General features: G+C 38.4%; 1 protein-coding gene across 1 annotated transcript in view; it reads left to right on the top strand.

The window, feature by feature from the left end:
• LOC103088067 (zinc finger protein GLIS3-like) overlaps positions 1-12,805 on the top strand; it is a gene marked incomplete at its 3' end in the record, with an annotated part of 186,936 nt that overhangs the window by 171,499 nt on the left and 2,632 nt on the right. Inside the window, exon 3 of the mRNA XM_007467349.1 lies at positions 8,346-8,553. Within this exon, the coding sequence (XP_007467411.1) occupies positions 8,346-8,553 (208 nt within the window). The remainder of the gene's footprint in view (positions 1-8,345; positions 8,554-12,805) is intronic.

Genomic DNA, 12,805 nt, shown 5'->3' with positions numbered 1-12,805 from the left:
TCTTTAGGGGAAAACCCAATGGCCTAGGACTACATTAGTACAGCACAGCACCAAGCTCACAGGTGGTGCTTAATAAATGTGACCTGTTCATGGACTTTGGGAAACTCAGGCAGTTTTCTCCCATTAAGTATGCTTCCTTCCTCCTTTTTTTTCTCATCCTTTCTTATATTTGTGCAAGTCCTATTTTTATAGAGTAAGTATAATTTCACCTTGAATTCATATATTTTCACAGATTAATCCCATGTGTAAACCTTGTTGTAAGCCTACTAAATTAGATGGTAAGCAAGAATTGTTTAGCCCATCTGTGTATCCACACTCCCTAGAGTATATACTATAGCACAGAGCAGGGGCACAATAAAAGAATACCTGATCAGTGAGACAGAATTACTGAACTATGCCAGTACTGGTATTTCAGTTTTTCAGAGTAATGGTTTGCTTGTTTAACAAATATATCCACTCTCTTCTCATGGGATTGTTAGAAAATTTGTCCAGGGAAAAGCAGTAAAATGTGCTTACATTTCCTCTTTGGTTTTCTAGGCTAATTGTTGGTGAACTTTATTTAACACTCTTGCTATACTAAGAGTCTCAATGGAGCAAAGCAGCTTTCAGTTAACTTGGCAAATCATTACAAGAGAGAACAGAAGGGTCAGCATAAGCACTCTGTACTAATTAGTTGATAATTGATGTACAATAGCTGACTGATGGGACTTTAGAATATAAACTTTGGGAATGCTGTTTAATATATCTTTACATGTTTATGAGGTGGTTTGGAGCTATGTGTTCTTAATAACATGTTATCAGGAGTGCCCAGTGGTGGGGAGCAAGACTGAGACTTCATGTCCAGGAATCCAGGGCACTGAGTGGTTCAGAAAGGAATATGATATTTTTTAATCTCTCGGAGTATAAATACAATTCCATTTAATGCAGGGATAAAATAAAAATGAGTAATGCTGGTGATTCCATACTTTGTGGCCAACATTCCTGAATACTGACTAAGGTTAGAAGAGTGTTAGTGTGAAAGTTATATTCTTTCTGGGATAAACTTGGTAGGTTTCCTGAGGGCAGAGTGGTGGGAGATTGCCCAATTCATGGGAATCTTCATTAATCTGGGTTAGGATTTAATCTATTTATTATCTGGGATCAAGTAATTAATTTCAGATTAGAGTTACAAAAATAGCCTTTATATGACCTCCTCCTCCTTTTTATTTTTTATTTATTTTTCTGTGGCACGCGGGCCTCTCACTGTTGTGGCCTCTCCCATTGCAGAGCACAGGCTCCGGACACACAGGCCCAGCGGCCATGGCTCACGGGCCCAGCCGCTCCGCGGCATGTGGGATCTTCCCGGACCAGGGCACGAACCCGTGTCCCCTGCATCGGCAGGCGGACTCTCAACCACTGCGCCACCAGGGAAGCCCCCTCCTCCTTTTTAAACTTGATCTTCTAAATCTTTATCAACCAATTATATAATCCACAGTCTTACTCTTAACTTGCTTCCCTAACCGTTGCCTTCTTACGCTGTCATTGACTACCCCATGGGCTTCTCCTCATTGTTTGTCCAGCTTCTGGTTCATGTACTCCTCCATCCTTTCTCCCCATCTCCACCAGATTAATCTTGGGTGAACTTGGCTTCTAGTGGGATGCACCACTATCTATAGCACAGGGTCCCAGGTGCATGTCAGCAGGTCAGTTACACCAGCATCATCTGGCTTAGTTGGTTTGAAGTGAAGCCTATGAATTTGCATTTTTGGAAAGCTTTCCTGGTGACCCTAATGTGCAGCCAGGTTTGGAGCCATTGGTGAATACATAATGTCCAGTTGTTAAATCAGTTCCACCAGGCTGACTAAACAAGTCCTCTAAGTCAGTCTTCTCCCTTTTTTCTGGTCAAGCCCCCTCATGCAGGCAACCCTGACTTCTCTTCATTTCCCTAGCACATACCACGCCTCCTCCCTTCTGTTTCCGTGTCTACACCTTACTATTTCCTTCCCATTCATGTGCTCGTTTTTCCTTCATGTTTTACCTCATTGTTTTCTAAAGAGTGTTCTTTAGTATGCAAGTCTTGGTTGAGTCATAGGGGGAAAAAAGTACCCTAAACAAATATATTTTGCATATTATTTGCTCCTCTGGGAGATTTATTATCAGCATTTGCAACTTTTAAAGGCTCTGAGAAGACCTGTAGTAAAGAGATATGTTTAACTTTGTTATATTAGAGTTTCCCAAAGCTATTTGACTATGGATCTCTCCATGACCCCGCCTTATTTGTTATCACTGAACACCTTTAGACTTCCTGAAGACCTTTGGGAAATGCCTTTTTGGTTAAAATTGTTCTTCTTCAGTGCATTATCTGGTAAACAGTGATTTCCACCTTTTCTGAACTCCTGTCTCTATGATTCAGTCTCATGCTTTATTCTATACAGTCTAGTATCATTATCTGATTGTTCCTAGATGAGTGCATCTTATCTCTATGGAGCTGTAAGCTCCATGGAGGCAGGATGCTCTACTCAGTAGTCCTTACCTCTCATAAGTTTTGTGCAGTTTCGAGCATTTGTAACATACGCTAAATTTAAATGCTTTGCCCCTGAATAAGGAAGCCAGCTATTTCATTCTGATTCTCATCCTTTGGTGTTCTTAGTCATCTACCCTTGCCTTAACTGTATTTCAGAGTAACACACTACACAGTCACATGTATTCATGAAGTTGTCACTACTGTATTTCAGCAGTAAAACATTACAAATTTGACAAAACACTGTATAGCAAGCCTAGTATGTCTAGTATGCAAGAATATCTTATTTCTAGTTCTAAGGAGGAATATGAATGAAAGCTGGGGAGAGTCTAAGAGTAAGATAAGATGGGAGTGAGAAAAGGCCTGAAGTCTGGAGTCCATCGATGGGAGGATAAGTCTACTGTGTGTTGAGTGGAAGGCCTTGGGTGGGGAGGTATCAGCATGCCATCCTTGGTCACTCAGGAAAAGAGGTGCTAGAAATATCAGACAGGTACCAGAAATGAGTTTATAATGTATTTATTAAGTGCCAGGCCCTAAATATATTACACATATTAGATCATTTAATCCTCAGAACAACTCAATGATGTAAGTACTAGTATTAACCCTATTTTAGAGATCAGAACACTGAGGTACAGAAAGCTTGAGTAATTTGCCCAAGGTCACGTGGCCATTCAGTGGTGGAGTTAGGGTACAAATCCATGCTTTTAACTATTGTGCTGTGCGCTGTTAACTCTCACTTCTTTTCTTTCTCTGATTTTCTACTTTTCCATCCACCTTCAGTGCCCGGGTGTCCATTGATTTACTATTCCATTCTTGAAGTCCCATCTCAGCAAAACCTTTCCTTGAAATGCATGATCCTGGATTCGAAAACAGTTGCTCTAAAGGGTGTTATTGGGATAATTAGTAATATTTGACTATAAATTGTGTATTATGTACTAGTACTATATTATTGCTAAATGTCTTGAATTTGATGATTGTGTTATGATTATGTATTTAGGGGTGAAGGGCATAAAATCTATGGCTTATTATTAAATAGTTCAACAAATTAATGATAATTAAAACAATAATCTTATATATACAGAGATGGATAGATGAATAGGTAGATCAACAGATGGAATTTATCAATTGATAAATTAGATAAAGAGGATTCATGTACTACTTACAACTATTCTGTAGGTTTGAAATGTTTTAAAGTGAAAGATTGGGAAGAAAACCCTGATCCTTAGAGATGGTAAAGCATATAATAATATATACTAACCCTTTCAATCCTCATAACAACCCTGTATTAGGTACTATTACTGTCCTGATTTTAGGGACAGGATACTGAGGCACAGAGACTTTTAAGGACCTTGCTCAGTGTTGCACAGCCAGTGGGTGGGTGAGACAGAACTCAAATCCTGATATGCATTATTTCTGTTTCCAAAACACTCTGCATATGTGTTAGGTTGAACTATATAGAAACTGCTCTTATTTGATCATGTTTGACCTGTAAAGAAAGACATTTCTTATGACCCAACCTAGGAGCAGGGATCTCTTTTATATAATGGTTGCTTTGGTATTCCTCTTCATGGGCAGACTGTGGGCTCTGTGCGGGGGTGGGACTCTATCTATCTTGCTCACCATTGTCTCCAAGGACTGCCCAGCTCATGGTTGGCATTTGATTAATGTCAGTTGATGAACAATACAATAAAAAAAAACTTTGATTACTTCTCCCTACCCCCCTCCCATATATATATATATATATATATATATATATATATATATATGCTATTTCTGTTCCCCCAATATCTCTGTCATTTTTAGAGGAACCAGTGGATAACCATAAATTATTCTGAAAGTTGCAGCCTCAGCAGGGGTAATTGCAACATAGTCAACTATTTGACTTCAAGAGAGCTCTTTCAAGTAATGAAGATGTTAATTAAAAACATGCCCCTGCTAAGATGACCTCTCAGTTCAGGAAATGCAAAACGTTTACGCTCCCCACCAGCATGCTGTGATTTTGGCTAGAATGTATGTAGTACTCAGAATGCCATCCACTCGAATCCTTATTTGAGCAGTAAACACATTTTTAAGAAACACTGTGCAGTCTCTAAAAATAAGCAGTATTTCAAAATGAAAACCAGCATACAAGTAGTTGGCACATCTGGTAGTCAGAAAAGTTGTACGGTTTGTTTTCAGGGAATGACAAGCCAAGGAGTGTTCAAACTTGGCCAGCTGAAAACTTTTCTTCTATCTGTGATGACACCTGGTTTTAAAAAAGTTGGCTCCAGGCTCAAAGCAGAAAGAAATGGGTAGAGAATTAAATAGAATCATTTACTTGTATCTTGTTTTGTGCAAGGAATTATAAAGAACTGTTTTCTTCTTACTTCAAGAAAGAGAATGTAGCAAAAAAAAAAAAGTGATGACAGGCATGAACAATAATGACAACAACAACTACAACAAAAATTGCAGCTAACATCTATCAAGTACCTACTATGCCCTAGGCAACGTGTGAAGTCCTTTACGTGTGTAATTAATACTAGATGCACAATAACACCTTATAAAGTGGTGTTATTTTTATTCCCATTTTATAGATGAGAACACATAGAGATAAACACAAATGTTTAAGTAATTTGCCCAAGTCACACAACCAACCTGGGTTGGGGGTTCCCAAGCTGTCTGTCTCCAGAGCCCATACTACAATGCCCTACACAATTCTAAGCAGTCTGGAGGTGTTCATTCTGCCTGGCATTATGAAAAAAAATTGGAGTTAGATGGTTGCATTAAGCACAGTGGTTCTTGGTCAGACTGTTATTTGCCTCCCTGTGTGAGAGTGATGATGCCATTTTACAGAACATTCTTACAGCTGCTCCACAAACATAACGTGTTCCCAAGAAATTTACCGTATAGCTTCGTGCTAAACGTATGTGATAGTCAGAAGCTGTCACTCCTCTATGGTTAGATGAGGATCAAGTTAACCAGTGAATTTGGGAGTAGAAGGTGTTATAGTGAAAATGATGGAGACACTGGGGAGGGGAAGATTAATGTTTCTTTATTACAGACGGAGAAAATACTGTGAATGTGAGGATCCAGGGTATAGGGTTACAAGGGCAGCCTTGACCAGTGTAAAATTCTAGTCCAGGGAGATAGATTTATAGTCACTACTCCCGCAGCTTCATCTTCCATTCAGACCTAGTTAGCCACACTGTGGAGAAACATCAAAGGATTGACTTAGTTTGAGTCTGTTTTTGAAAAGTGGCACTGTTTTAGACAGGAAGACCAGGAGGGCTTCAGTGGAAATAATGTGTCAGTATTTAATGTCATGTATAACTATGTTTTATTTTCATTCATTCATTCATTCATTCTTGGCTTCATTGACAGACTTTATTGTGTACTGTATAGGCCCTGGGCTAGGTGCTGAGGAAGCAGCGATATCTCAGACAAGAGCTTTGTCTTTAAAAAGCAGTAAAGTGTAAACGGATGACAGGCATGTAAACATTTCCATTCCCTGAAGGTGCTGAGGCAAATGTGTTACGAAAGACTGTGGGGGAACGAAAAGAAGAATTGGTCAGATTTGCCCAGTTGGCAGTGGAGGAGAGGAAGTCACAGAGAAGATGACCTTTGAATCAAGACCTTGAAGACAGAGGTGCTCCTAGGTAGACAAGTTAGAGTAAGGCTGTGCCAAGCAGAGAGAAAAGCAGGAACAAGAAAAGGGCTAAAATAATTTTTTCAGCAATCTTATTGGTATTTATCTATGCTAAGGTGTGCATTAATTTCACATCGGATTATCTCTGAAATATTAACACCATGTACTAGTTTATTGTTCTTACTGGTATATAAAATAATGGTATGACATAATATATGGCATCTAATATTTGATGAAATAATGTATTGATATGCTTTGACACCAAGTAGTATTTGTTGGGTGTGCTGTTCCAGCTGCTAATATGTCTTTGTTTTAGAGGTAGATATTAATACCATTTTATGGTGAAGGAAACAGGCATGAAACAAATGAGTTCCTTAGATGAATATGTGACACTGAATTTGACAGAATACCTGACATCTAATGTTGCTTTTAGTAGCAGTGGCTGGTAGGGATAGACCCTGGGGATAGAATTCAAGTGTCTTATATACTGGGCTAGGGTATGAACCATTACACTGCCTTTATCCAAGGTAAAAAGGGGGTTTGAAAAGCAAATCACGTGTAGCTTGTTGGAATTTATAAAGATATTAAGTCTATGATCATTGCACAAAAATGTACCCACTACTCTTAGTGTCAAGATGAAGCCTGATGGTACAGTGTTATATGAGTTATGAAAACAGAGAGACTATCATCTATAATTGATCTTTCAAGGCACAGGAAGATGCATCAGATAGAAGCTGCAGGGAGAGGGAAAGGTTCCGGTTTGTGTATCTGAAAAAAAAAATCAGACAGAAATTTCTTTTGGACCTTTCTTGGATCTTGGAAAGTATCCAAGGAAGAAACAAAGCATCCAGCACCTAAACTTAAGGACACAGGTGCCATGAACATACACTCTTGTAGACTCCGTTTCTGCTCTGTCAGTAAATCCCTGTGTGATTTACTGACACAAGTCAGTTACCATTTGGATTTTAGTTTCCCAGAGGGCTGGACTAGAGAAGACTTCCTGCTAGCTAAAGATGCTGTGACTCTCCTAGCACTTTGGAGATGTGGTTTCATTGATGAGAGCATTGGTGATTACTCTAAGGTCTTGTTTATCCTTAGTTTGTGGGCTCTTGGAAGAGAATGTTACAAAAGATGAAGAAGTCATTTTTTTGGCTATTAACCTAATTTTTGAGAAGACAAAATAAAAAACTATACTCCTTAGGGCTAAGGAAAGTTACCGTGATGCTTTTCTACTACTTTGATCCCAAATATATCGATGAGCAAGATGGGGAATTTGGTGAGAAAATTTTAGAGCCAATTTGCCAGAAAAACCTGAGATCATATTTATTTTGATTTATTTGAAATGGGAACTGAGACTGGACCAGGTAGTTTGCAAAAACTGTTTGAAAAAGTATATCCATGCAAAAAGAATGTCTGGAATGATTCAACCACTATTATTATTTTTTATAAATGAGTCATGGCAGTGTTTACCTTTCTCCTCTTTGCTCTTTACGTTTCTGTAATGGCACAGATTCTTGAGGGTTTCTTTTTTTTCCTTTCCCTTCTGGGATATGTACCAAATTTTACTACGTTCGAAGATTGTTACTAATGAAATGAAAAATTTATGTCAAATTTGGTTAACATGCTACTTTTAGAATGAATGTTTTGTTTAGGGTTCTCTCATCTTGATTTTTTAAAAAATTGGGTGTATGTCCAATGAAAATATATTAGGATGAAGAGGAAAAATAAAGATTGGAGAGACACAGCCAGTCTATATCCTTTTAAAGAGGCATTTTGGAAGACCAGACTTGGAATGAAATGAACCAGTTAAACAAGTTTTTTTCAGGAGTGTCAACTTTCCTTGCTGGGTCATTCAAGATATTAGCTATTCTAGAAAAAACATGGTTTGATACAAGTAATCCCATCTACTTACCACCTTAACCCTTTAGGTAAAGAGATGATAAAATATGATTCTTAATATAACTGGACACTTCTATATAGAAGAAGCAAAATGTAAGCATATTTTGTATAAGTGGTGATTATAGAAGGGTTTCTATTGTAGCATTATGGATTTTTCATCGGAATTAGAGAAAGCTTTTTTCTATCACTAATACTGAAAATTAAAAAAAGGTGATCCAAGGACTGTCTCTAAAGATGAGTCCTGATATGTGTGCATATATGTGTATTTACTGATTTCTGATATAAGGGACATGAAAGCTAACCTGATTCATTTGTTTTTAGGGGCTCTTGGCTTTGGGCCTCAGTGCAAGTCCATTGGAAAAGGCAGCTGCAACAATCTAGTGGTCACCAGCAGTCCCATGATGGTTCAGCGACTGGGACCCATTTCACCACCAGCAAGCCAGGTCTCTACAGCATGCAACCAGATCAGTCCTAGCTTACAGAGGGCAATGAATGCAGCCAACCTGAATATACCTCCTTCAGATACCAGGTCTCAAGTTACTTTTTTTTTTCCCCTTCTTATGGTATGATCACACCCATGACTGTTTTTCATTTCCTTACTGAATGCATGCCCACACAACACACACACACACACACACACACACACACACACACACACACACACTCAAGCAGCTCTTTTAATTTGAGCTTTGTAGGGGAATGTGTATAAAAACCGTGTGTGCCATAATATCATCTTAATTGGGAAGAATGGTTTAATACCTGCTGGCTTACAGTGTGAGTGAAATTAAGGCCCACTTTGAGATTTTGGGGCCTCTGTGACTAAATACCAGTGTGTTAATCTGTTGATTCCTGGTGAAGCAGGTCATATCATGGCCTAGAAAGATAAGATGTTCCATGCACATCCATCTTAGCTGCTCCTTTTTCAGTGTATGAGTTGCAGCATCCTAAGGCTGCTTTACAGTTGTTTTGTCTGTCCATCCATACATTCACCCATCTAACCAAGTATCTTAAATATTTATGGTCCTGCATAATATAATAGTTGAAGTTTAGGGAGATAGTTGAAAAAGTAAAGATAGAAATCATGAATTTCAAGACTTTATGATGCGTCTAGGAAGACATACTTTCGTGTGTGAGTTACATAACATTTCAACACAATGTCTGATTAGGTGCTGGAATAAGTAGGTCCAATAAATGCTATCATCTATCTCCATGGGAGATAATTGAATAGGGAAATTACCTTCTCAAACAAATTTTTATATCTCTTAAGGTTGATATTACAGGGGACATAAAACCAAAATACTGTGCAATGTATAAGGTCTATTTCTATGTTTGAAATGAATTATTTCATCTTCTGTAAGTAGTCTTCTTGGAGAAATACAATCCAAAGTTTTTGCCTTAGTCCCGGATCTGTTGTAACTGTGATTTTGCAAAGGAATTGGACCTCTCTTCTGTGGACCTCTGTTCCTCTTCTTGGGGGACTGGAATCTGCTGAGATGCCTTGTAGTTCTGGGTTCTGTTTCTTCCTCTTCTTCCTCCCCTTCCTTTTCCTTTTCCTCTTATCCCCCTTTCCCCCTCTTGTGTCTCTGCACTGTCCTCCTAGTTGCTATTCGAGACTCTGAAATCACAGTTCCTGGATCATTTTTTATGCCAATTTTTTCATGAGATGGAAACTTGTTTTTCACCTGAGATTTTTTTTTGTGATGGGAAGCTGCTCCTGTCATTTTCCTATTGATGATTATGCCTTGAGGGACTCTTCAGACTTGCTGAGTATTGCATGTAAAATTAACTGTACTCGTGGGGTAGATGTCATTGGGAAGCCTTCAGCTTCCTGTCTGTGGCAAGTCCAGCCCATGCCTTGAAGGCAGAGAGTCATAATTAATGGAGAAACTGAAGGTAGGCAGGGCACCGGCTGTTTCAGCCATGCATGTATCTAGTGCAGTCCCTTTCATGGGTCGGGCAGGGAAGGGTCATTATTGCAGTGTTTTCTGGCATGTTTGATTCCTTAGCATAAATTTTTATCCTTAAAAGATAACATCTTAGAGATGCACTGATATATATGTTTTGATTATGTATTCTGTGAGTCCTTCTATGGAAATAATTTTTTGCAGGATGAGCAAAGAAGCAGGAGTTGGGAACTGGCTTGGTGAAATATCGAATTTACTTTTAGCAATTTGGAAAGGTCACATTTATTTATGATACTTAAATTGGTTTGTGTGTTCCATAAGAGGAGAGATAGGACAGGAGGCAACAGTTCAACTTGAAGGCATTTTGCTATCTAGAGATGAAGAGAAGATGGAGAGACAATCAGCTCTGTGTATTGGGGGAATGCCCGGGGGGGAGGGGGTGGGGGGTGGGGAGCTGGATGGGGACATAACTGTTCAGTCTGAGTGATGGCCACCCTATAAAAAGCTGTAAAATTTATTGTTTTTTCCTGATTATCTATGTAATTCATACTCATTGTAGAAAATGTGGAAAATATGGACAAGAACAAGACAGTATATTATAGTCATCCCGAATCCTACCACTCGCAGGCAACCATGGGTGGAATTTTGATATATATCCTTCTAGCTGTAGGCAAACATATACATCATAAGCATAGGTTTCCCATTATAGATCAAATTGATCTATAATGATCTACATAGTATTATATTTACTTTTTTCATTAATAAACACTTTCCTTTGTAATAATCTTTTGTGGTAAAAATATATTTAGCATCATATAATGACTTCTTCCTGCCCAAGATTCCACTTTATTAAAAAGTATATAAATAAAACTATAATTTTTATCAGTATCTTATTACTGGGCATTTGTTTCCCTTTATTTCATTATTATAAGTAATACTTCATTGGATTAATTCTGTAACTCTTGTTGCCCATCTCTTTTTCATGACATATATGCATATATATGTATACATATATATGTAGTCATTCTTTTAAGCATCATTTTGAGGAATTCCTTGTCATATATACGTTAGTATTTCTTTTGAGCTTGGCGTTGAACCAAGCAGTTCAGCTTGGTCATTACACCTCTTACAGCCCCATGAGAATTACTGAGCTCTTGCTTCACCAGCTACCCTAACCTATTTCACTGTTGGTTTCTGAGTTTTTCATATTGCTTTTATTTTGTTTGAGTTATCTTTCTTTCACATATAGCTTCAGATTAACCAGTCACCAGAAACAATATGCTTAGGATTAGATGAACATATGGAAATGGAGATTTCTCTAAGTATGGTGATAGAACCACAGCTCTTTGTCACTTTCTTTCCCATAGGCTTGGTGTGGGTAGCAGCAGGGATTATAGGCAAGAGTTCTTTGCAATCTTTCACAGTCATTCAGCATATTGTTTCAGAAGGAGAACAGAAAATGTGTGCTCCAGTTGTAGCTCGTGTGACTTTAAGCCTCGTACACCAGGTCTTTTAATCAAGCAGAGCAGCATGGACCACATGTGGGGTATGTTGTGGGGAAAACAGTGGAGGATGTATGTGATCCAGCTAGGTGACTGCCTATCAAATGCTGCTTTATTTGTACTTCTTTAAGGAGTTTTGGTGCTTTTTCTGGTGTCACTGGGAGGAATTTCACAGAACCTTGGTTTTATCCTCTGTAAAACAGAGGTTATTTAAACAATCCAATTTACTTACTTCACAGGCTGTATTAAATGAAATAATACAAAGGGAAAATACTTCATAAGTTAAAAATGATGGTTATCATTATATTGATTGATTACTCACCTTAATCAACATTTTTTTTGGAAAACTTTAACACTCTGGTGGGTACTGGCGGAGATAAAAATGACCCGTTTTTTTTGGAGGACTTTGAATTTTATTGAGGAAGATAACACCCGTAGATGCCTGAAGTTAGCTATGTTTAAGGCTCAGTACAGACAGTATATAATTTTTCTGGAAAGAGGACTTTTACTGAGAGCTACTATCTTTGGGGCAGGTTTCATGGATTAGAACTTTGAAATATTAAAAGATCTGGGGTAATTGCTTAGAAGGGAGGTGGGCTGCTAGGTAAAGGCCATTTGTTGGAAATTTTGTTCTTATTAGGTGTTTAAGATAGAAGAGAGAGTTCTCCATTCATATAACTGCCTTAGTGAATAGAACATAGAATTTGCTTTCTGAAAAATATATGATAACTGTCTTAGAAAACTGAGATGTCCAAGGAGTTAAGGAATGTGCCTGCATGGGGTTATGCTCAAATTTAAATCGAACGATACTTCAGGTGTATTTTGAGAAAAATAAGAAACATCTCTTGACGGTGGAACAAATGAACATGTCTCACTCACTACAGGCAGCCCTCAAACCAAATAATATAATTGCAAATGCAAAGTATATACAGATGGGTAAAATACTTTCTGCCTGCCATTCACTGCTTAAAAATCTGAAATCCTCCAGTATGACAGTGACCAGGCAAATGCACCATTTGAGAATGTTATATAAACCATCTCAACCTCAGGGTGTAAAGCAAAGTCAGTTGTCTTTGCCTCATATATGACACGACTACTGATTTGACTTGGGTCAGAAAGCAATTCTGTTATCTCCCTGGGGAAGGGACCAAAAAGCCCTTGACATCCTATCACCAGGAGCCTTCAGCTGAGCTCTTCAGGGAGAGCTACAAGCTGCAGGTATCTGGGAAAATAATTGAAAGTGTCCATGGGGAATTAAAAAACAGATGGTTCAGAAACCACTCTGGGGCTTGCAGAAGGACTTCAGTCCAAATATAAGGATCTGGACAGAGGAAAAGAAATCTGTGTCAAGGGCAACTGGACGTAAATTCCTGCT

This window comes from Lipotes vexillifer, unplaced genomic scaffold, assembly GCF_000442215.2.
Source record: "Lipotes vexillifer unplaced genomic scaffold, Lipotes_vexillifer_v1.1 scaffold1501, whole genome shotgun sequence".
NCBI lineage: Eukaryota > Metazoa > Chordata > Mammalia > Artiodactyla > Lipotidae > Lipotes > Lipotes vexillifer.
The sequence above is the reverse complement of the archived record's forward strand: the minus strand, read 5'-3'. Positions and strand labels throughout refer to the sequence as shown.